The sequence below is a fragment of the Dendrobates tinctorius genome, unplaced genomic scaffold (assembly GCF_039654945.1).
Source record: "Dendrobates tinctorius isolate UK_male_01 unplaced genomic scaffold, ASM3965494v1 ptg000062l, whole genome shotgun sequence".
Lineage (NCBI taxonomy): Eukaryota > Metazoa > Chordata > Amphibia > Anura > Dendrobatidae > Dendrobates > Dendrobates tinctorius.
Genome location: NW_027361730.1, coordinates 19,319,124 through 19,342,284, shown reverse-complemented (window position 1 = coordinate 19,342,284; position 23,161 = coordinate 19,319,124). Strand labels below are relative to the sequence as shown.

At 41.3% G+C, this 23,161-nt stretch overlaps 1 protein-coding gene across 1 annotated transcript in view; it reads right to left on the bottom strand.

The window, feature by feature from the left end:
* Window positions 1-720: 720 nt before the first annotated feature.
* The window catches only part of PSTPIP1 (proline-serine-threonine phosphatase interacting protein 1), a 195,106-nt gene continuing 172,665 nt past the window's right edge, over window positions 721-23,161 (bottom strand). Inside the window, exons 12-15 of the mRNA XM_073579350.1 lie at window positions 17,643-17,736; window positions 16,147-16,217; window positions 15,955-16,067; window positions 721-4,804 (exon numbers count right to left, since the gene is read on the bottom strand). Of these exons, the coding sequence (XP_073435451.1) occupies window positions 4,673-4,804; window positions 15,955-16,067; window positions 16,147-16,217; window positions 17,643-17,736 (410 nt within the window). The 3' untranslated portion in view covers window positions 721-4,672. The remainder of the gene's footprint in view (window positions 4,805-15,954; window positions 16,068-16,146; window positions 16,218-17,642; window positions 17,737-23,161) is intronic.

Here is a 23,161-nt window from a genome sequence, read left to right as displayed (position 1 = left end):
TTATAGAAAGTTATATATTGTTACATAATGTATTTGGTTTACATTTTTCTATGGAGCTATTTTATTGCTCTGACCTTAATCCTAGCCCCAGCTCTAATTAGGAATAGAAAAAGTTTGTATAAAACATAACATTTATTACTGTGTTAGTGTTTTTTTTACTTACAGGGGACTCAATGCAATGCACTGACCAAGGTTCTGCTGGGAAATCTTGGGTCCTGACCAGGAGTGGACATATTATTGGTGCAACCGCACAGGGGCCCAAGAGGTAAGGGGGCCCATTTACCTCCAATGCAGGTGCAATTTTGCATTTTTAAGAGCCCTTGGGCTGCAAAGGGCCCATATGTTGTTTTTGCACAGGAGCCCTTTTCTATTTGTGTCCAACAGTGGTCCTGACATCCATGTGAGTGTTACATGTAATGTGCCATCTACCTAAAGTTCGCAGACCTAGTACAAGATTTCAGTGTTATGAATAATTGGTGTATCCACCAGTGACTAGCGAGAACTAAAATGCTTGAGTGCTCGCTACTCAAATCGTGCTTTTTTAACCAGATATATACCTTTACCAGGTAACTCATTTGGGGGTTTTCAGCACACCACTAGTACAAGCTATATACAAGCAATCTTTATGAGTGATATGTACTCCAAATTTCCAACTATGTGCTTACCCTCCCATCTTTCTTTACCAATTTCCCTGTTTTAGCATAAATAAAATTAAAAATAAGATTTTTGGAAATAATTTATTTAAATTCTTAGACGCATAACATAAACCTATAAATAAGCTGTATGAGCATAATATAAGACAGTCGCTTTCCCTATACCCATATTTCAGCACTAGGCCGGGTGAAACTCTGCAGTAGGTGAAAGATGCTGTTTGCAGTTTGATAGATTTCTCCTATTTCACCGACATCACTATATTGGGCTGTACTGCAGACGGATGCTATACAATAAGGTTTCCACTGGAATATAGAGAAAATGTGTCAGAAGCTTATGAATGAATGACAGTGCAAAACCTTCTGAGGTGGTGAGCAGTCACTGCATGGCTAGCTTCTCCTACTACAAGGAAAAAAGTAAAATGTATCAACTAAAAGGACAAAAAGTAGATGTTTATTATCAGATAAGTACAGATATCACAGATGTAGATGATGCTTTTCATATTTGGGGGTCACAGCCACTAGTGAGAATATATAGCTTAAATTTTATTATATTTATTCTGACCTGATAAGTGTAAGAGTATGTTCACACAGTGCTTGTTTGCAGCAATTTTTTCGACATGAAAGACGCAGTGTTGGCAGGAAAAAAAACATTGCGTACATTACTAGTGTTTTTGGTGCATTATTCAAACTGTTTGTTATTTCTTTTTTATTTTTTATACATTCATTCAAATAAATGGGTAAAATCTGAACTGACATGCTGTGGTTTTAAAAATATGCACCACAACACATGAACAGAAGGGAAAAAAATGTGAATGAGATTTTAGAAAGTATTTATTTTGTTGCAACTATAAAACGCTGTATTTCTTCCAAATGTACAGTATAAAAAAACGCTATATGGGAACATACCCTAAGGAGAGTAAACTGGTTTGCACATGGAAGAGACTGATAGACAGGTCTAGTCATAGGCTTCCATTTTGTAGACAGGAGAGCATTGCAAACTTTAAAAGACTATTCTCACATTATGAAATGGCTTTAGTTAGACAGCATGAAGATAAGCAAGTTTGCAGTTGATTTGCTTTTTCTATCTGCTGTCATTGTCCTGCAATGAGAACTATTATTTTGCATAGTGTACAGCTTTCACCAAGAAAAATTACCACCAGAGCCTGGTAAGTATGCGCAGCAGCTACAATCCAGGCTGAGGAGTTAACTCCTGAGATTCCAGCCACTTATCTCCAGCTTATTGATTTCTATAGAGCAGTTAGTTGCTCATCTTTGCCCCCTTTCATCTACTGACCTATTATTACTCTTGCAAAATATCTTGCAGCCCCCACTCAACCGACATCATCATTTTTCAGACCCTTATTGCTTTTTGTTTTCTCTGGTTAATGGTCATGTGTTAATATGCACTTACATTGTGCATACACATTAACTTACTTTCTCACTTCAGATTTGTTTTTTATTCATTTCATTGTGCATTCAGTGCATATATGGGTGTAACCGCCCTCTTTCTGAGCTGGGAAAGCCATCCAGTCTGGCCTAAGCTGTTACTAGTGGTTCAGTCGCTCGATCCTTATTCACATTCACGTCACTTGGCAAGTGAAAAGGTTTTAAATACTAGAGTAGGGACTGTCCCACAAGGGTTGCCGTGACATGGCGGGATGGCTTGTACATTATTTTGATCAAAATTATGTTTACTAAATACCCTTATTATTATTATTACCTTTATGCATTATTTGCAGTATATTTTTTACTTTTTAGTTCAGGATATTTGTGTTTTTTGCTTTTTGTTTTCCCTTATTGTATCACAGTAGCATAAGCTCAGCAGAGGGAAACTGACCAGAACTGTCACACGCAAGGAGTGCCTGCCTTTCTAGCAACAAGGAGGGAAGGAGACTGTAGAGCTGTGTACAGCTTTAGACACAACTTGAGATGTTTCCGCTCTTTACACTCCACTGAAACTGCCCTCACTAAAGTCTCTAATGATCTGCTAACAGCTAAATCAAATGGTCATTACTCCATGCTAATTCTCTTGGATCTCTCTGCAGCATTCGACACTGTGGATCATCAGCTCCTCCTCACTATGCTCCGTTCCATTGGCCTCAAGGACACCGTTCTCTCATGGTTCTCCTCCTATCTCTCCGACCGCTCCTTTACTGTATCTTTTGCCGGTTCCTCCTCCTCTCACCTTCCCCTTACTGTTGGGGTCCCTCAAGGATCGGTTCTAGGCCCCCTCCTCTTCTCCTTGTACACTGCCCCTATTGGTCAAACAATCAGTAGATTTGGTTTCCAGTACCATCTCTATGCTGATGACACCCAATTATACGCTTCTTCTCCTGACATCACGCCAGCCTTTCTAGAAAACACCGGCCATTGTCTAAACGCTGTGTCTAATATCATGTCCTCACTATATCTGAAACTGAACCTGTCAAAGACTGAACTCCTGGTGTTTCCTCCCTCTACTAATGTACCTATACCCGACATTGCCATTTCTGTGTGTGGTTCCACTATTACTCCCCAGCAACAGGCCCGCTGTCTTGGGGTCATACTTGATTCTGAGCTTTCCTTTGCCCCCCACATTCGATCACTGGCTCGCTCTTGTCATCTGCACCTCAAAAACATTTCTAGAAATCGATCTTTCTTACTTTTGACTCTGCAAAAACTCTTACTGTTTCTCTTATTCATTCTCGTCTCGACTATTTTAACTCTCTTCTAATCGGTCTCCCTCTTACCAAACTCTCCCCTCTCCAATCTGTCTTGAATGCTGCAGCCAGGATCATATTCCTCACCAATCGTTACACCGATGCCTCTACCTTGTGCCAGTCATTACACTGGCTACCCATCCACTCCAGAATTCAGTATAAACTTATTACCCTCACCCACAAAGCCCTCCATAGCTCAGCACCACCTTACATCTCCTCCCTTGTTTCAGTATACCACCCTACCTGCGCCCTCCGTTCTGCTGATGACCTGAGGTTAGCATCCTCAATAGTCAGAACCTCCCACTCCTGTCTCCAAGACTTTACACGTGCCATGCCAATTCTTTGGAATGCACTTCCCAGGTCAATACGATTAGTCCCCAATCCCCACAATTTTAAGCGTGCCCTGAAAACGCATTTATTCAGACTGGCCTATCGCCTCAATACATTAACCTAATCTATCTCTGTGTGGCACAGCCAAAAGTTTTACCATAACCAGATTTCCCGCATCATGTTCCCACATGCTTTATGCTTCCATTAGCCCTCTGTGTTTGTACTGTTACACACTTAACATTATGGCTGGTCCATACAATCAGGGCAACTGTTACCACCCACCTTTTGTGTCTACCTCTTTCCTCATAGACTGTAAGCTTGCAAGCAGGGCCCTCTTTCCTCTTGGTATTTGTTATAATCTACTGTATATGATTATTGTTATGCTGTAATGTCTATTGTCTGTACAAATCCCCTCTGAAATGTAAAGTGCTGCGGAATATGTCGGCGCTATAAAAATAAAATGTATTATTATTATTAGAATACCCCTTTAAAAGAAGTTTGGATTAACAAGTACAAAAGGAGAATCTGTAATACTTATATATTAGTAAGGGCCACAAAATCATAATCCTGACATATTTGTTGGAATAAAGTGACCGATCCCTTTAAGAATTTGGTAGGTAATTTTTTGGCAATGGATTTCCATTAATCAGCAATTGTCATTACTGCTTTGAGCTAACACAATGAAACTTCTGACATATCAGACAATGAAGATCTATATCCATTTCTACTTTGTTAAATGCTTTTCATGGGCAGTTCATCAAGCATTTCATGATGGCTTTTCTATGGAAAACCTTTTCCTGAGAAAGCGACACAGTTTTTCTTCAAAATACAATATACAGCATAGATTTACAATTTACAGTGATCACAAACACATTAGCGGCCATCTACCTGTGTATTAAACATTGATCATGAAATTACAGATTAATATCACATCTGTACCAGCCAGTCTCTGCCCCTTATATCATCTGTATCTCGATATGATTCTGGCTCTCAGAGTTTTTTAAGGTAAGATCCAGGCACAAGACCAGTCTGTCCATTTCTCTCCACAGTCCACCAGCCATCTTCTCCTTCTTCTATCACCAGTACCACGTCTCCAGCACTAATCTCCAGTTCCTCAGTGTTCTGAAAGAATTAGACACTGTCAGACCATTATCATATTATTGTATTTTCGGTCCGAGTGTTGTCTGTGAAAAGAAATTACACCACACGGAAAGCACTAGGACCAATGATATTTGTTGGAATAATGCATATTGATCTGTGTGTATTGCAACAACTACTACTGTACTGTTTTATATATTGTGCATATTGTGAGATTGTTAACAAAGTTCGGTGACAAAAAAAAAAAAACAGACAGGAACCCCCCTCCTTCTCTTCCCTTCTTGTTGTTGTAATGCTCCCATGCTGCAAGCCACAGCAGATACCAGACTGATCACATTTCATGCTGTAAGCTGTTCAACCTGGATATGAATAAATCTACATTCTGTGTTGCTGACTCTGGATGTTACGCTGATTAATCCGCTGCTAACAGGTTATGGGCCCAGAGTCCTAGAGTCCCAGATCCCCAGAGCACAGAGAAAAGAAAAGAAAGGAAGAGAGCTAAGATGGCCACCAGCAACTCCATGAAGTTTACAGTACCAAGTCTCACTAACCAGAATTATCAATCCTGGAAATTCAAAGTGAAAATGCTGCTGATAAGAGAAGGTACGTGGAAATACACACAGGAGCCTAAACCTGACCCAGTATCACAGGAGTGGATAGAGATGGATCAGAAAGCACAAAGTACCATATCACTCAGTATAGATGATGATCAGATTGTGCATGTGTGTAAAAGTGAAACTGCAAGAGAAATGTGGGAGCAGCTGCAAAAGGTGCATGAGAGGACAAATTTAAGCAATAAACTTTATCTCATGAGAAAATTGTACCAGTCTAAACTACAGAATGGCCAGGATATGCAGGACTACATAACAAGCATTGTAGAGATTGTAGAACGCCTGAGAGGCATTGGGGAAGATTTGAAGGACTTTCATGTAGCCGCATTACTGCTTAGTGGTCTTCCAGAAAACTATGACATGCTTGTAACCGCACTAGATGCGCGCTCAGATGATGAGCTTACATTGGAGTATGTCAGAGGGAAGCTCATAGATGAATATAAGCGGAAAGCGGAAGGTGTAAACAGCAGGACATGCAATGCAGAATCTGCTTTACAGACACAAAATCTAAATGATAACAGAAAGCACCTAAAAGAAACACGTGAATGTTTTGTTTGCAAGAAATCAGGACATTTGAAAGCCGACTGCAGAGTCTGGAAAGCTAGAATGAATCAGCTGAAAAAGCAAAGCAGTCTTCAAAGGGTTAAAAGTGCTGTGTCTGCAGAAAATGATTCTGTGAATACTGAAACTGCATTTACTGTCAGTGTAAATACATCAAAGCATGCATGGTGTATAGACTCTGGAGCAACTAGTCACATGACTAATAACAGGGACTTCTTTTCTAAGCTTAACCAAAGTAAGTCAGAGAAAGTGATTATGGCTAATGGTCAGTACATGACTTCTCAAGGTATAGGAGATGGTTATATTGATTGTCACATCTCACCAACACAAAGCAAGAAGATCCCAGTAAAAGATGTGCTCTATGTGTCTAGTCTTGAGAGTAATTTACTATCTGTGAAGAAACTCACAAAATAAGGAAATGAAGTTACATTTAAGCACAATAACTGCATTCATGTATGGCATAGGCGCCTAGCACACAGAGACCCAGAAGCAATAAGGAAGTTAGTTCAAAAGCAACTAGCTGAGGACATTACAATTGATCTATGTAACCAGAAATGTACTAGCTGCATCAAAGGGAAAATGTCTAGAAAAGCTTTTCCAAAGAGAAGTACTACAAGAACAGAACAGACACTAGATTTAATACATACAGATGTCTGTGGTCCAATGAGCACTCAGACTCCTGGGAAGAAGAGATATTTTCTCACATTTATTGATGATCATTCAAGATATACAGTTGTCCATCTGCTTCACAGCAAGAAAGAAGTTCCAGAGAAACTTGAAGTATATCTAGCTGAGGTATATAATAAACTTGGGAGAATGCCAAAGATTCTACGTGCAGATAATGGGACTGAATACACAAGTAATGAGACACAGAGCATTTTAAAGAAAAATGGAATCCTATTTCAGACCACTGTACCGTACAATCCTGAGCAAAATGGTGTTGCGGAAAGAAGGAACCGAACACTCTGTGAAAGTGGAAGAAGTATGTTGTTTGATGCAAATCTGCCAACAGCATATTGGGGTGAAGCAATCATGACAGCTTGCTATCTTCAGAACAGACTACCAGGTAAAGCTACAGAGAAAACTCCGTTTGAGCAATGGAACAGCAGAAAGCCAAAACTACATCATATAAGAATATTCAGAAGTAAAGCGCTTGTACATGTTCCCAAAGAAAGGCGAACTAAGTGGGAATCTCACGCTAAGGAAGGGATCCTGGTAGGCTACAGTGAAACCCAGAAAGGTTATAGGATTCTACACCCATAAACAAACAAGGTCACAATAAGTAGAGATGTAGTGATTGATGAGAACTTTGTGTCCCCCAAGTTTTGTGACATCACGCCAGTAGTCCAGCTGAAGTCACAATTACAAGACAATAACAAGGAGGATGTAGAGGTCTGGCTGGATTCTTCAACTACTGAAGGAACAACAGAAAAATCAGATGAATCTGAAATCAGGAGATCTTCAAGATCAAACAGAGGCGTACCAGCTAAACGTCTATCCTACATAGTCAAGACACTACCTGAATCAGAGCCGCAGTCATGGGATGAAATGCAAGAACTACCTGTCCATGAAAGAACAAAGTGGATCAATGCTGCTAATGAGGAAATCAAATCGCTTCATCAACTTCAAACTTGGAAACTCACCAAGCTGCCACAGGGCGAAAAGTCAATCAAGTGTAAGTGGGTCTTCAAAACCAAATATGACTCTGCAGGTAAAGTCCACAGATTTAAAGCAAGGTTGGTGGCAAAAGGATATTCTCAAAAGTATGGCGAAGATTACGATGCTACGTTTGCTCCAGTCGCTAAACAGACCACGTTCAGAGCTTTGTTAGCTGTAGCTGCTGTACAAAAGATGAATATCAGACATTTGGCTATAAAAACTGCCTTTTTAAATGGTGACATTGAGGAGGACTTATACATGACTCAACTTGAATGTTATGTAAAAGGGGGTGAAGAGAATCTTGTATGCAAACTACAAAAATCCCTTTATGGTCTTAAGCAATCAGCAAGAGCATGGAATACTAAGATGAATAAGGTCTTGTTGGAAGAAGGTTTTAAAAGAGGTGAAGCGGATCCATGTTTATACACAAAATATACAGATGGAAAGTGGATGTATATTCTCTTATATGTGGACGATGTGATTGTAGTTCATCAGGAAGACGCTGAAATTGCAAAAATGGCTGACATTCTGAACCAGCATTTTGAAACGAAAGACCTTGGAAATGTGACATATTATCTAGGAATCCAAATCCAGAGAGAGGAAGATGGAAGTTTTCTTCTAAACCAAAGTGCAAAAATTAATTCGATTCTGAATCAGTTTGGAATGTCAGAAGCCAAAGGTATATCAACCCCAATGGAACCATCCTACCTGAAACTGGAAGGAGAAGATGACTTGTTGCCAAACAATGAGACACATCGTCAGGCAGTGGGGGCACTTATATACATATCAACTATGACTCGACCGGATATCAAAACAACAGTTGGAATCCTTTGCAGATATGTGGAAAAACCACGCCAAAGAGACTGGAATGCTGTTAAGAGACTTCTCCGATATTTAAAAGAAACGCAAGATGTAAATTTAAAGCTGTCTGCAACGGGAGATAAAGAACTCACCGGCTATGTAGATGCAGATTGGGCTGGTGATTCGCATGATCATAAATCCACAAGCGGATACTTGTTTAAAGTTGGAGAAAGTTTAATCTCCTGGTCTAGTAGGAAACAAGTGTCTGTTGCCTTGTCATCTACAGAAGCGGAGTATGTGTCCGCAGCCTATGCAAGCCAGGAGGTCATTTGGCTAAGACAATTGATGGATGATCTTGGCACACCGTCAACTCAGCCGACGGTGATTTATGAGGACAACCAAGGATGCATTAAACTTGCATGCAGTGAAAAGATCAGTGCTAGAACCAAGCACATTGACGTCAGACATCATCATTTACGTGATTTGATAGATCGTGGCATAATTCACTTCGTCTATTGTGAAACTGATAAGATGGCAGCTGACATTATGACAAAGCCATTGCCACGAGCCAGGTTCCAAGAATTGAGGACCACACTGGGACTAAGAGGATAAGTAGTTGTTGAGTGGGGGTGTTGGAATAATGCATAGTGATCTGTATGTATTGCAACAACTACTACTGTACTGTTTTATATATTGTGCATATTGAGATTGTTCACGAAGTTCAGTGACAAAAAAAAAAAACAGACAGGAACCCCCCTCCTTCTCTTCCCTTCTTGTTGTTGTAATGCTCCCATGCTGCAAGCCACAGCAGATACCAGACTGATCACATTTCATGCTGTAAGCTGTTCAACCTGGATATGAATAAATCTACATTCTGTGTTGCTGACTCTGGATGTTATGCTGATTAATCCGCTGCTAACAATATTCAATTGAACTGTTCAGATGAGTGGGGTTTTTTTCCACACGGATCGAATCTGCACATGGAAAAAAATTGCAACATGCAGTAGTTTCTTCCATGTGTTAGATAAGATTCGCACATTCAAGTCTATGGGCTTGAAAAAAAATTTGGATCCCGTACGGATCAATCCTATAGCATCTGATTTTTATGGATACATTGCAATTTTTTAACATAGAAGACTGTATTTTGTGTTATAAGTTGCAACAAATGCTGATGTACAGTTGTATGAAAAAATGTTTGACATCTTCCTGATTTCTTTTTCTTTTGCATGTTTGTCACACTTAAATGTTTGGGATCACCAAACAAATATAAATATTAGACAAAGATAACATAAGTAATCACAAAATTCAGTTTTTAAATGAAGGTCTTTATTATTCAGGGAAAAAGAAATCCAAACTTCCAGGGCCCTGTGTGAAAAACTGATTGCCCTCCCACCCCCACCTTTAATACATAAATTAACTGTGGTTTATCACATCTTTGGGAAGCTGAGTTCAAATTCCCTAAGCCACACCCAAGGCTGGTTACTGCCACATCTATTCTCAATCAAGAAATCACTTAAATAGAGCTTGCCTGACTATGTGAAGTAGACCAAAAGTTCAGAAATTCTGGAACAAATGGGAAATAAAGTAATTGAGATCTACCAGTCTGGAAAAGGTTATTGAACCATTTATCAAGCTTTGGGACTCCAGTGAACCATTGTGAATGCCATTATCCACAAATGGCAAAAACATGGAACAGTGGTGAACCTTCCCAGGAGTAAAATTACCCTAAGAGCGCAGTGACTGGGTCGCCCTCACACCCAGGGCTGTGGGGTACTCGGTACCGGGCCCGGTGGATCTCAATGGGAGTTGTCACGGTAGCTGTGGCCTGGCTCGTGGCCCTGGGCGCCCATTGTAAATGTTCAGTGTCAATGAATAAGTCGTGACGCCACCTGTGGTGTTCAGCAATGTAGATGTTAGGCCGACGCTGCAGACAGATCCTCTGGGACAGATGGTGTGGTGCAGCAGTGATGGTATAGCCCTCCACAGGCAGAGCTGTTGACCCAGGGCAGAGTAGGTATGGTGACACTTAGGTGGTGTAGTGTCTGGCGCAGGGGATGTAGCAGTGCCGGGCAGGTTGACACAGGAATAAGTGGAGGACATCAGAGCATGTAGTTCCAAAGCTTTACTCACAGTCTGTTGTACAAACAGGTGCCTGCTTCCGTGCCGTGTCCTCCGGGTCTGGGACTCAGTCAACCTCCAGGCAAGATGAAGCACTCTTTTCCAACACTCTGCCAACTTGTGCTTTTCTGAACGTCTCCTCTTATAGCGCCTTTAGATGAAGTACTCCTAGTACTGAGTTACACTGGAGTTCCTCTCGTCTGATGTTCCTATGAACTCTACTTGTATGGCAGACAGCTGTAGGCTGCTTTGGGGACTCCTTGCTACTGAGTCCCAGCTCACTATCCAGTTGCTGTTGTGCCCCCAAGTCTTATGTGGGAATAAAGTGGTCATTACTTCTATTCCTCCGGTGTCTGCTGCAGGACCATTAGTATCCATACAACCTCGGGGACCGGGCCCCGGCCTTGCGCTTAGAACTTCTAGGAAGGGTTCTCTTCTCACCCACGTCCTCTGTTCTCTTTTACTCCTCACATTCCATACTAATCCTTTCTTTCTATGGAGAGTCAGGCTTTCAGTCTATGTTGCTCTCTTTCTCCCTTTCCCGTGCCAGCATACCCAGGTCACTGGGATCTGCTGCAGCACTTCCATCCATCTATCCCTCTCTCTAGGGATCTTCTTCTCTCTCCAACCAACTACTGACTGACTGACTTAAACTCTTCCCGCTCCTTGAAATGTAATCTAACTCCACCCACCTCCCAGCACGTTTCGTGTTCCAAGCAGAGAGCCACCAAGGGGTGCTTTGCTATACTCCAAGCAGGGAGCCGCCGAAGGTGCTTTGCTACACTACTTTGTGGTGTGGGGTGCAGGTGTTGGAGCGTGGTCAGGAGTCTCCACCTTACCTGGATGATGGGATACCACACCTCAGGAGGAGGTGCAGTACCTCTGTGGCGACTGAGCCTAAGGGGCGCCACATGACAACTTATCCAAGAGGTCACAAAAGACCCCACAACAACATCCACAGAACTGCAGGCCTTACTTTCCTCAGTTAAGGTCAATGTTCATGTCTCCACTATAAGAGAGAGACTGAGCAAAAATGGCCTGTATGGCAGAGTTCCAAGACAAAAACCACTGCTGAGCAATTACAATATAAAGTCTCAACTCAGTTTTGACAGAAAACATCTTGATGATCCCCAAGACTTTTGTGGAGAATACTTTGTGGACTGACGAGACAAAAATTGAACTTTTTGGAAGATATATGTCCCATTACATCTGGTGTAGAAGTAATACAAAATTTCACAGCAGGAACATCATACAAAAAGTAAAATTTGGTGGTAGAAGTGTGATGGTCTGAGGCTGTTTTGCTGCTTCGGGACCTGGAAGACTTTCTGTGGTAAATGTAACCATGAATCCTGCTGTCTACCAAAAAATCCTGAATGAGAATGTCCGGCCATCTGTTCATGATTTGACAAACTGACCGCACTTGGGTTATGCAGCAGGACAATGATCCAAAACACACCAGTAAGCAGGCTCGGACTGGCCTATAGGGTAACAGAGGAATACCCCGGTGGACCCCTGCACAGATCTGGGCCACAATCCCAATGTATGAGGAGTACTTGGCATAATTCATGTGATTCACTCTGTACAGAACAAAGCAGCTTATCATCATTCATTAACCAAACTATCCTGTTTATTATTATACAGAGATATACGTAAATTTGTGAACGAGGGTAGTGTAATATTTGTATGCAGGTGAAAAGTGGGCCCCTCAAAGTCAATATTACTGATGGGCCCTTAGCAACCCAGTCCGACACTGCCAGCAAGTCCACCTCTGAATGGATTAAGAAAAACAAAATTAAGTCTTTGAAGTGGCTTTGTCAAAGTCCTGACCTTAGTCCGATTGAGATCCTGTGGCATGACCTTAAAAAGGCGGTTCATGCTTGGAAATCCTCCAGTGTTGCTGAATTTCAACAATTCTGCAAAGATGAGTGGACCAAAATTCCTCCAGGGCATTGTAAAAGACTTATTGCCAGTTATCGCAAATGCTTGATTGCAGCTATTGCTGCTAAGGGTGGCCCATCCCGTTATTAGGCTTAGGGGGCAATCACTTTTTCACACAGGGCCATGTGGGTTTGGATTTCTTTTGCCCTTAATAATAAAGACCTGTTTAAAAACTTCATTTCACGCTTACTTGTGTTATCTTTGTCTAATATTTAAATGTGTTTAGTGATCTGAAACACTTAAGTGTGACAAACATGCAAAAGAAGAGGAAATCAGGTAGGAAACAAATGCTATTTCACACAATTATATAAAAACAGATGCCATGCAGATTGCATATGGATGACGATTGAGATAAAAAAAAAAATTTCTGGATGAAAAATGGACGAATTTTAATATGCTTGTGTGCACTTAGCTTCCTTGTAGATATTGTGGTTGTCAGGTATATATAAATATACACGAGTACAGTACAACTATTATGTAGACCAGTGGCAGATACAGAAGAGGACCGCCGTACAAGAAAAATACATCGTCCCTTAGCAGGTTAATACCTAATCATAATTAACTATTCCTCCAACTTTAAAGGTGAAAGGGCGCTTCCTTAACTCCTAGACCCTTCTTCGTCTGCACAGGTTGCATCGATGGTCAGGGCCGGTTTTAGAAAAAGTGGGGCCCTGGACAAAAGTTTAGAGTGGGGCCTCAAATGCTCACATTTTGCACTATCACACAGAAACATTTCTGTTTTATTTACACTCGCTGAGTTCAGGCCGTTAGACGAGCGTGATCGACAATAATGAAGTCGTTCGACGATTGTTTCCTGGCCTTTTCACTCAGGTAGAATGATGGGTATGGGTATAGATATTCCTTGACACAGTATAATGCAGGTCCCATATAGTACATATAGTATAATGTACTTCCCATGTTCCATGATAGAGTATAATGCAGCCCCTCTCAGAGTATACTGCCGCCCCCTCTCGTAGAGTATAATGCAGCCCCACACACAAAGTGCAGCCCCCTCATAGAGCATAATGCAGCCCCCATACATACACAGTATAATGCAACCCCCCACTCACAGTATAATGCAGCCCCCACAAACACAGTATAGTGCAGTCTCCCCACACACAGTATAGCACAACACACACACACCCAACACACACTCACAATACTTACCTCTCCTCGTTCCTCCACTGCTTTGGCTTCTGCAGAGCATCTCATCATCTCCACTGCTAGCAGATGCTGCTGAGTCAGAGGGGGAGTGACGGGAGAGGGAGTGTCATCTGACGCTCTCTCCTCCATCACTGCTTTCAACTGTATCGGTATCTGCAATGCCGATAAGTTGAATGCACGGTGCGGGGGGGCGCGTGGTGTGCGGCTATTAGTGGCACGCCTCTGGCTGGGGGCCCCTGGAGGAGCGTGGTGCCCTAGGCAGCTGCCTCGTCTGCCTGCCCTTAAGCTGGCCCTACTGATGGTATGTCCACCCCTGATGTAGACATATACACTGCTTAAAAAAATAAAGGGAATACTCAAATAACACATCCTAGATCTGAATGAATGAAATATTCTCATTGAATACATTGCTCTGTACAAAGTTGAATGTGCTGACAACAAAATCACACAAAAATCATCAATGGAAATCAAATTTATTAACCTATGGAGGCCTAGATTTGGAGTCACACACGAAATTAAAGTGGAATGTAATGTCCTTAAAACAAGTCAAAATGAGGCTCAGTATTGTGTGTGGCCTCCACGTGCCTGTATGACCTCCCTACTGTACAACGCCTGGGCATGCTCCTGATGAGGTGGCGGATGGTCTCCTGAGGGATCTCCTCCCAGACCTGGACTAAAGCATCCGCCAACTCCTGGAAAGTCTGTGGTGCAAAGTGATGGTGGATGGAGTGAGACATGATGTCCCAGATGTGTTCAATTGGATTCAGGTCTGGGGAACGGGCGGGCCAGTCCATAGCTTCAATGCCTTCATCTTGCAGGAACTGCTGACACACTCCAGCCACATGAGGTCTGGCATTGTCCTCCATTTGGAGGAACCCAGGGCCAACCACACCAGCATATGGTCTCACAAGGGGTCTGATGATCTCATCTCGGTACCTAATGGCAGTCAGTCTACCTCTGGCGAACACATGGAGGGCTGTGCGGCCCTCCAAAGAAAAGCCACTCCACACCATTACTGACCCTTTGCCAAACCAGTCGTGCTGAAGGATGTTGCAGGCAGCAGATCGCTCTCCACGGCGTCTCCAGACTCTGTCACATCTGTCACATGTGCTCAGTGTGAACCTGCTTTCATCTGTGAAGAGCACAGGGCGCCAGTGCGAATTTGCCAATCCTGGTGTTCTGTGGCAAGTGCCAAGCGTCTTGCACGGTGTTGGGCTGTGAGCACAACCCCCATCTCTGGACGTCGGGCCTCAGACCATCCTCATGGAGTCGTTTCTAACCGTTTGTGCAGACACATGTACATTTGTGGCCTGCTGGAGGTCATTTTGCAGGGCTCTGGCATTGCTTCTCCTGTTCCTTCTTGCACAAAGGCGGAGGTAGCGGTCCTTCTGCTGGGTTGTTGCCCTCCTATGGCCCCCTCCACGTCTCCTGGTGTACTGACCTGTCTCCTGGTAGTGCCTCCAGTCTCTGGACACTACGTTGAGAGACACAGCAAACCTTCTTGACACAGCTCGCATTGATGTGCCATCCTGGATGAGCTGCACTACTTGAGCTACTTGTGTGGGTTGTAGAATCCGTCTCATGCTACCACAAGTGTGAAAGCACAACCAACATTCAAAAGTGACCAAAACATTAGCCAGAAAGCATTAGTACTGAGATGTGGTCTGTGGTCCCCACCTGTGGAACCACTCCTTTATTAAGTGTGTCTTGATAATTGCCAATAATTTCCATCTGTTGTCTATTCCATTTGCAAGAAGTAGAGTAAAGCCAGCTCACCTGTTGTGGCGTGTTGTCAGCACGGACTGCAAGGAGACCGCTTAGAAGCAATGTAGAAAAAGGAAAAGTCCAGCTTATAAAAAAAGGCTATTTATTGAAAAATTCAAGTTAAGATCAGCATCCCGCAGACAATTAGCGGTAACGCAGCTACGTGTTTCGAACACTACATGTGTTCTTTGTCTTTTTCTACTATTCCATTTGCACAACAGCATGTGAAATTGATTGTCAATCAGTGTTGCTTCCTAAGTGGACAGTTTGATTTCACAGAAGTTTGATTTACTTTGAGTTATATTCTGTTGTTTAAGTGTTCCCTTTATTTTTTTGAGCAGTGTATATTCCTGCCTATATTTGATCACCCATGTATCAGGGACAGCCTTTTAGAACCTAGTCACTGTCAGTACCTTTTTTGCTATATTCAATGAAATGGCATCTAAGTGCTGTATATAATATGTACTTATCTGGACAATATGTCAATGAACATCTAAATATAATATGATACATACAAAACCATGACTGTGTATATAGCTGTTTGTTCATTCTCCATACCTGGGGGGTGTAATCATACATCACAGTGTAGTCTGGCGATTCTGTGTTCATCTCAATAGCATGGTTTTCTCTAGGAACTATGGGTATACTGGCATATTCTGAATCCCCAGTCACTAAAAATAACAGTTACGTCAATAAATGTCTTGTACAATAAATGTCTATCTTACAATAAGTTCTCTATTATTCTCTTACCTTTGGGCTGATTGTTCTCTTCTGAGAGGTTCTTGGTACTTCCACCACATCCATGGAGGAGGTTAGAAATTCTACACATAATAACAGTGAGTTTTGTTCTACAAGTTTACATTGCCAAAAAAGATGTGCAAAATTTACACAATTGTTTCATGCAAAAATGGTCATTTTAGGGTATATGCACCCAACATTTTTTCCGGGTGGGTGGACCAGCTGGGTTTTTCAAGAAGACAAGAAAAATTGCAAGTGTTTTTTTTTCCAGAAACATGTATTTTAGTAGGTTTTTAGTATCTTTCCAAGAATTTTTTCGACATTTTTGATCAGCAGCGGTTTCATTGAGCACTTTTTCTGTGCCTTTGTGTCAGTTTTTACTGGCGTTTTTCTTCTGGAAAATGGCCGCTGCAGCCATGTGCTATCTCTGGCAACCATTTTCCCAAAGTCCAATAAAGTGAAAAGGATGGGAAGTGCAGGAACTCCCGAAATGTTGTAAAAACCTTGGTCCCGGCGCGGCTTCGCACTGCCGAACTGACCCTCCTCCCAGACCCCGCAACATCAGCCTACTCGTGCCACCACTGCCACGATCTTGCAGCAGCGACCCTGCCTTCTGGGACCCCGCATCATCTGCAGCCGCACCCCTACATCCCTGGTAAAAGCGAACTATAAAGCGCACCATCATTTTATTTATTTTTTTTAATTATATTTTCCTCACCAAAATTTGAGGTGTGTCTTATAATATGCAAAATACGGTATATATATATCACAATGTATGTAAAAGACACCTAACACTTCTTCACATAACGCGATTCGTGTCTTCAGGGATAGGAACTTGACAGTCATTGTTCACACGTCTTACACACACATGCAGGGAGAGACTTGTCACCCCAGGGTAACGGGCAGGGAGAAGCCGCTAGGGAACCGCCTGTCCAACTAATATCCCGTGCTGATTGGTGCCTGTGGGCATTAAGCTATCTTTTTTTTTCTGAAATGCATATATGGCTGAAATCATGCTGACACCATCTGACACATATTTCCATGGATAGTGCTGCATGTATCAGCTGTCAGATTCCCTCTAGTTGTTTTTTTTTGTTCATTCCCTCTCTAAAAAATACAGTATAAAAAAAGTTATTGATTAGTCACCAATGAGAACAACAAGATATTTGGCAAAAAAAACTAATGTCCACCCAAAAAATTAAGGATTCTTTGAATGAAACAAAGTAATAAACTAATTATTCTTAATTATTCTCAAATAAGTATAAAAACCATTTTAAAAATATGTAAATTTGATATTTACTGTAATTATACTATCCGGCAGTAAAAAGTTGCTTTGTCCTTTCTACTATGCAGTGAAAATTATAAAAAAAAAAAATATGGATTTTGAAAATAAAAAGTAAAGACTAAAGAAAATGAATCAATTCCCTTTAAGGGGGTTAAGGCATTCTATAACTCAGTGGAAGTTATAAACTTAAAGCTTAATATTACTCTAATAAAAATAATCTTACCTTTTTATCATTTTACTGCTGTTGGTATGTGGGTTAAGTCCATTGCCAGTTCCTGGAATAATCTCACTCCTATAACTCTCATATAACACAGGGCCTGGAGACAGATAATACAGGAAGAAAAATCGGTTTTGCAAAAAATACAATTTTTTCAAAACCACAAAAATTGCCTTTTTTTTATTTAATTCGTCATACGGTTCAAGCGATATAAGCCTTTTTTAATTAGCATGGCTTATAATTTTTAGTTTCAGGGTAGCAGTAGGAATAAAAATAAGAGGAAAAACCAGCCCCCTTTAACCTGGTGATAAGTTCTCTTTAAAGGGAACCTGTCACCATGAAAATATAGTCTGTTCTACAGGCATCATGTCATAGAGGAGAGGGAGCTGAGCAGATTGATATACTTTTTTTTGGAAAAAATTCAGTATAACTTATTTTAAACATTAAACCTTCTTTTTTTGGGATTTTCAGTCCAGTGGGAGGGGCTATGCAGACAGTGATGGCTGTCAGTCACTGATAGGACCGCCCACTGGACAAAAAAAAGTCACAGAAAGTGCTGCGGATTAAATGATAAAATCACATATTATACTTAGTCTTTTCTCACAAAACTATATATCAATCTGCTCTACTTTCTGTGCTCTATAATATGATGCCTGCACATTAAACTGCTTTTTCTTGATGACAGGTTCTCTTTAAAGTAGTCTGTGATTCCATACATAATACTGTATATAAAAAATAACAGAACACCAGTACTCACCATATCGAAGTTTAACGCCATCTCTCCACTGGTTGATACCTTTTAATGACTAACTGAAAAGATGGTAACAAATTGCAAGCTTTCAAGACTACTCAGGTCTCTTCATCAGGCATTGACTCATGCCTGATGAAGAGACCTGAGTAGTCTCGAAAGCTTGCAATTTGTTAACATATTTTCAGTTAGTCATTAAAAGGTATCAATCACTGAGGACTCTCAATTCTGAATATTTTTCTATCTACTTGTCACTCCAGGGCAACGGGCAGGGAGAAGCCGCTATTGAACCACCTGTCCAACTAACTGTAATCGTACTAACACATGTCAGTGTGTTTCCATGAACCGTGTGTCCATGGGCAAAGCACGCTGACATGTCCATTTTTTAATGTCAGCACGGGCCACAAAACATCCAGCACACGTGCATATGCATAACACACATGAATGTCAGCCATGTGACACGCATCGACGCCGGGGAAGAAGCGTTACAGTAAGCTCTGTTCCCTGGCGCCAGGTGCTGAACATGGCTCTCATCATTCTCCCCTGCTTGTGCCGATCGCCAGCAGAGCAGGGGAGAATGATGAGAGCCGTGTTCAGCACCCAGCGCCGGGGAACAGCACTTACTGTAACGCTTCTTCCCTGGCGCCCGTTGTTGTGGTACTGATGCGGCACACACATGCCACATCGGACATCTCCGGTACCGGAAATATCAAGACGTGAAAGAGGCCTTAGAGCGGGTTTTTCTGTTTGGCTGCTGTCACACACTAAAAGACACTTTTTATTGCAAAAAATAGTTTTTGCATCACCATATTTTTAGAGCTATAATTTTTCCATATTTTGGCACACAAAGTCATGTGTGATCTTGTCTTTTGCAGGACGAGTTGATGTTTTTATGGGTACCATTTTCGGGCACATGACTTTTTTATCGCTTTTTATTCTAATTTTTAGGAGGCAGAATGAACAAAAACCAGCAATTAATGATTTTCCTTTTTTGGGGGAGGGGGAGTTTATACTATTCCGCGTGTGGTAAAATTGATAAAGCAGTTTTATTCTGGTTTGTACGATTACAGCAATATCTCATTTTTTTTTTATGTTTTGGCGCTTTTATACAATAAAAACTATTTTATATAGAAAAATTATTTTTGCATCACTATATTCTGAGAGCTATAACTTTTTTTTTTTCAGTGATGGAGCTGTATTGGGTCTTGTTATTGCGGGACAATATGACGTTTTCAGCGGTACCATGTTTATTTATATCCGTCTTTTTGATCGCGTGTTATTCCACTTTTTGTTCGGAGGTATGATGATAAAGCATTGTTTTTTGCCTCGTTTTTTTATTTTGATAATGGTGTTCACTAAAGGGGGTAACTAGTGGGACAGTTTTATAGGTTGGGTCGTTACTGACGCGGCGATACTAAATATGTGTACTTTTATTGTTTAGATTTTTTTTCATTCAAATATACTGCTCAAAAAATAAAGGGAACACTAGAGACTCTTACTGAGCAGACACATGGATGTTAGTGATCTTCCTATCATTTCTACCTGTTGTTTATTCCATTGGCACAACAGCAAGAGAAAATTGAATCACAATCAGTGTTGATTTCACAGAAGTGTGACTGACTTGGAGTTACATTTTGTTGTTTAAGTTCCCTTTATTTTTTTGAGCAGTATATTAATTTAGTGATAGAATAAATATTGATTTTTTTTAATTTTTTTGTTTTTACAATTATTTACTTTTTTTTAACTTTATTCTATCTTTTACACTTAGTCCCACTATGGGACAATCATTTTTTGCAGGCTGATCGCTTCTATAGCATGCAGATGAAGCAGCATCTGCATGCTATAGAAGCTGACAGCACTGCACTTACTGCACACTGACCTGAAAGACTTACTAGATCATGTACTGCGCATGATCAGGAAAGTTTCTCAGCTCTGATAACCCGGATGGTCGTCATGACAACATCGGGTTACCATGGCAGCGATCGGGACCCTGCGTCACGCCGCAGGGTCTCCGATCCAAAGGCAGAGGGGCTGTCAGCCCACTGCCTGCTCCTGGAATGCTGCGATCGTGTTCAATCGCAGCATTTCAGGGGTTAAAGTGCAGGGAGCCGTCTGTGACCACTCCTGGCACTTAGTGCTGGATGTCAGCTGTCAGAATCAGCTGACACCCAGCCGTGATCGGCCGCACATCACCCGTGTGCATGGCCGATCGCTGAGACGTACTATCTCATCCATGGTCAAATAGGCCCAGGGCACATGGACTGGATAGTACGTCTGATGTCAGAGAGGGGTTAATATTAGATTCAAAATTGTTGTTTCATTATAAAATTTCTATTGGTTGGCCACTTTATTTTAACAAGATTTGTTGGGGACATTATTATGTGGCACTTACAGTTGTGCTCAAAAGTTTACATACCCCGGCCGAATTTTTGCTTTCTTTGCCTTTTTTTCAGAGAATATGAATGATAACACCAAAACTTTTTTCCACTCATGGTTAGCGGTTGGGTGAAGCCATTTATTGTCAAACTACTGTGTTTTCTCTTATTAAATCATAATGACAACCCAAAACATCCAAATGTCCCTGATCAAAGTTCACATACCCTGGTGATTTTGGCCTGATAACATGCACAGAAGTTGACACAAATGGGTTTGAATGGCTACTAAAGATAACATCCTCACCTGTGACCTGTTAGCTTTTATGCACACACACTGATTACAAGCAGAGTGAGTTTCTGGGATCCAGACAGACTCTTGCATCCTTCATCCAGCCACTGAGGTTTCTGGATTGTGAGTCATGGGGAAAGCAAAAAAATTGTCAACAGATCTACGGGAAAAGGTAGTTGAACTATATAAAACAGAAAAGGGATACAAAAAGATATTCAAGGAATTAATAATACCAGTCAGCAGCGTTCAAACTGTGATTAACAAATGGAAAATCAGGGGCTCTGTTAAAAACAAAACCACGGTCAGGTAGACCAACAAAAATGTCGTCCACAACTGCCAGGAAAATTATTCAGGATGCAAAGAAAAACCCACAAATAACATCAGCTGAAATACAGGACTCTCTGAAAACTAATGGCGTGGCTGTTTCAAGATGCACAATAAGGAGGCACTTGAAGAAAAATGGGCTGCATGGTTGAGTTGCCAGAAGAAAGCCATTACTGTGCAAATGCCACAAAGTATCTCATCTACTATACGCAAAACAGCACAGAGACAAGCCTCAAAACTTCTGGAACAAGGCAATTTGGAATGATAAGACCAAAATTGATCTTTCTGGCCACAATCATAAACGTTACATTTGAAGAGGTCAACAAGGCCTATGATGAAAGAAACACCATTCCTACTGTAATCACAGAGGTGGATCACTGATAATTTGGGGATGTGTGAGATACAAAGGCACAGGAAACTTGGTCAAAGTTGAAGGAAAGATGAATGCAGCACGTTATCAGCAAATACTGGAGGCAAATTTGAACTCCTCAGCCCGTAAGCTGCACATGGGATGTACTTGGACGTTCCAATAGGACAATGATCCCAAATACAAGGCCAAGTCGATCTGTCATTGGCTGCAGAAGAACAAAATGAAGGTTCTGGAGTGGCCATCTCAGTCTCCTGACCGCAATATCATTGAGCCACTCTGGGGAGATCTCAAATGTGCAGTTCTTGCTAAACAGCCCAGGAATTTACAGAAACCGGAGGATTTTTGCCAAGAAGAGTGGGCAACTTTACCATCTGAGAAAATAAAGAACCTCATCTACAACTACCACAAAAGACTACAAGCTGTCATTGATGTTAGAGAGGGCAATACACGGTATTAAGAAATGAGGTATGTGAACTTTTGATCAGGGTTATTTGGATGTTTTGGGTTGTCATTGTGATTTAAAAAGAGAAAATACAGTAGTTCAACAATAAATGGCTTCACCTAACCACTAACCATGAGCGGAGAAAAAGGCTTGGTGTTATCATTCATATTCTCTGAAAAAAGGCAAAGAAAGCAAATATTCTACCAGGGTATGTAAACTTTTGAGCACAACTGTACTAAGCATTACAGGATTTCCTCCTGCTTTTATTACTAAACCATCCTCACTTACTTTACAGCTTTTATATTTTCAAAATGGCTGCTGATGAAGGGGCATATAACCAGTAGGGATGGTGTGTATCGATGCCATTAATCTGTATTCTCTGGATAAGAGCCCTGAGAACCAACCTCTTACCTGCTGGTATCTGTGGCTATTCTTTTGATTAGCTACCCTGGCGGAATGTCACAGGTGCATTCTACTGCAATGATGACATTGCGCCGTCCTGACTAATCAAAAAAAGAGCCATGGATCAGAGCACCACATGAAGACCCCCCCACAGTCCGCCCCAGAGCATGAGAATCTCATTAACTGAAAGCTGAAAATAAGGATTAAACAACCACACGACGGATTTTATCACCCAGGTATCATTTTACTCAGTATAACAGCACCGACCTGACACTGTCTGTAGGTTACTGTGCACAATCCTGCTAACAGGTTCCCTTTAATAACTGTAATTCATTCAACCCTCCTCGCTCTTCCATATTATGGCTTACTTGCGGATAGAATAATAAATACAGTGGGGAAAAAAAGTATTTAGTCAGTCAGCAATAGTGCAAGTTCCACCACTTAAAAAGATGACAGGCGTCTGTAATTTACATCATAGGTAGACCTCAACTATGGGAGACAAACTGAGAAAAAAAAATCCAGAAAATCACATTGTCTGGTTTTTTTCCATTTTATTTGCATATTATGGTGGAAAA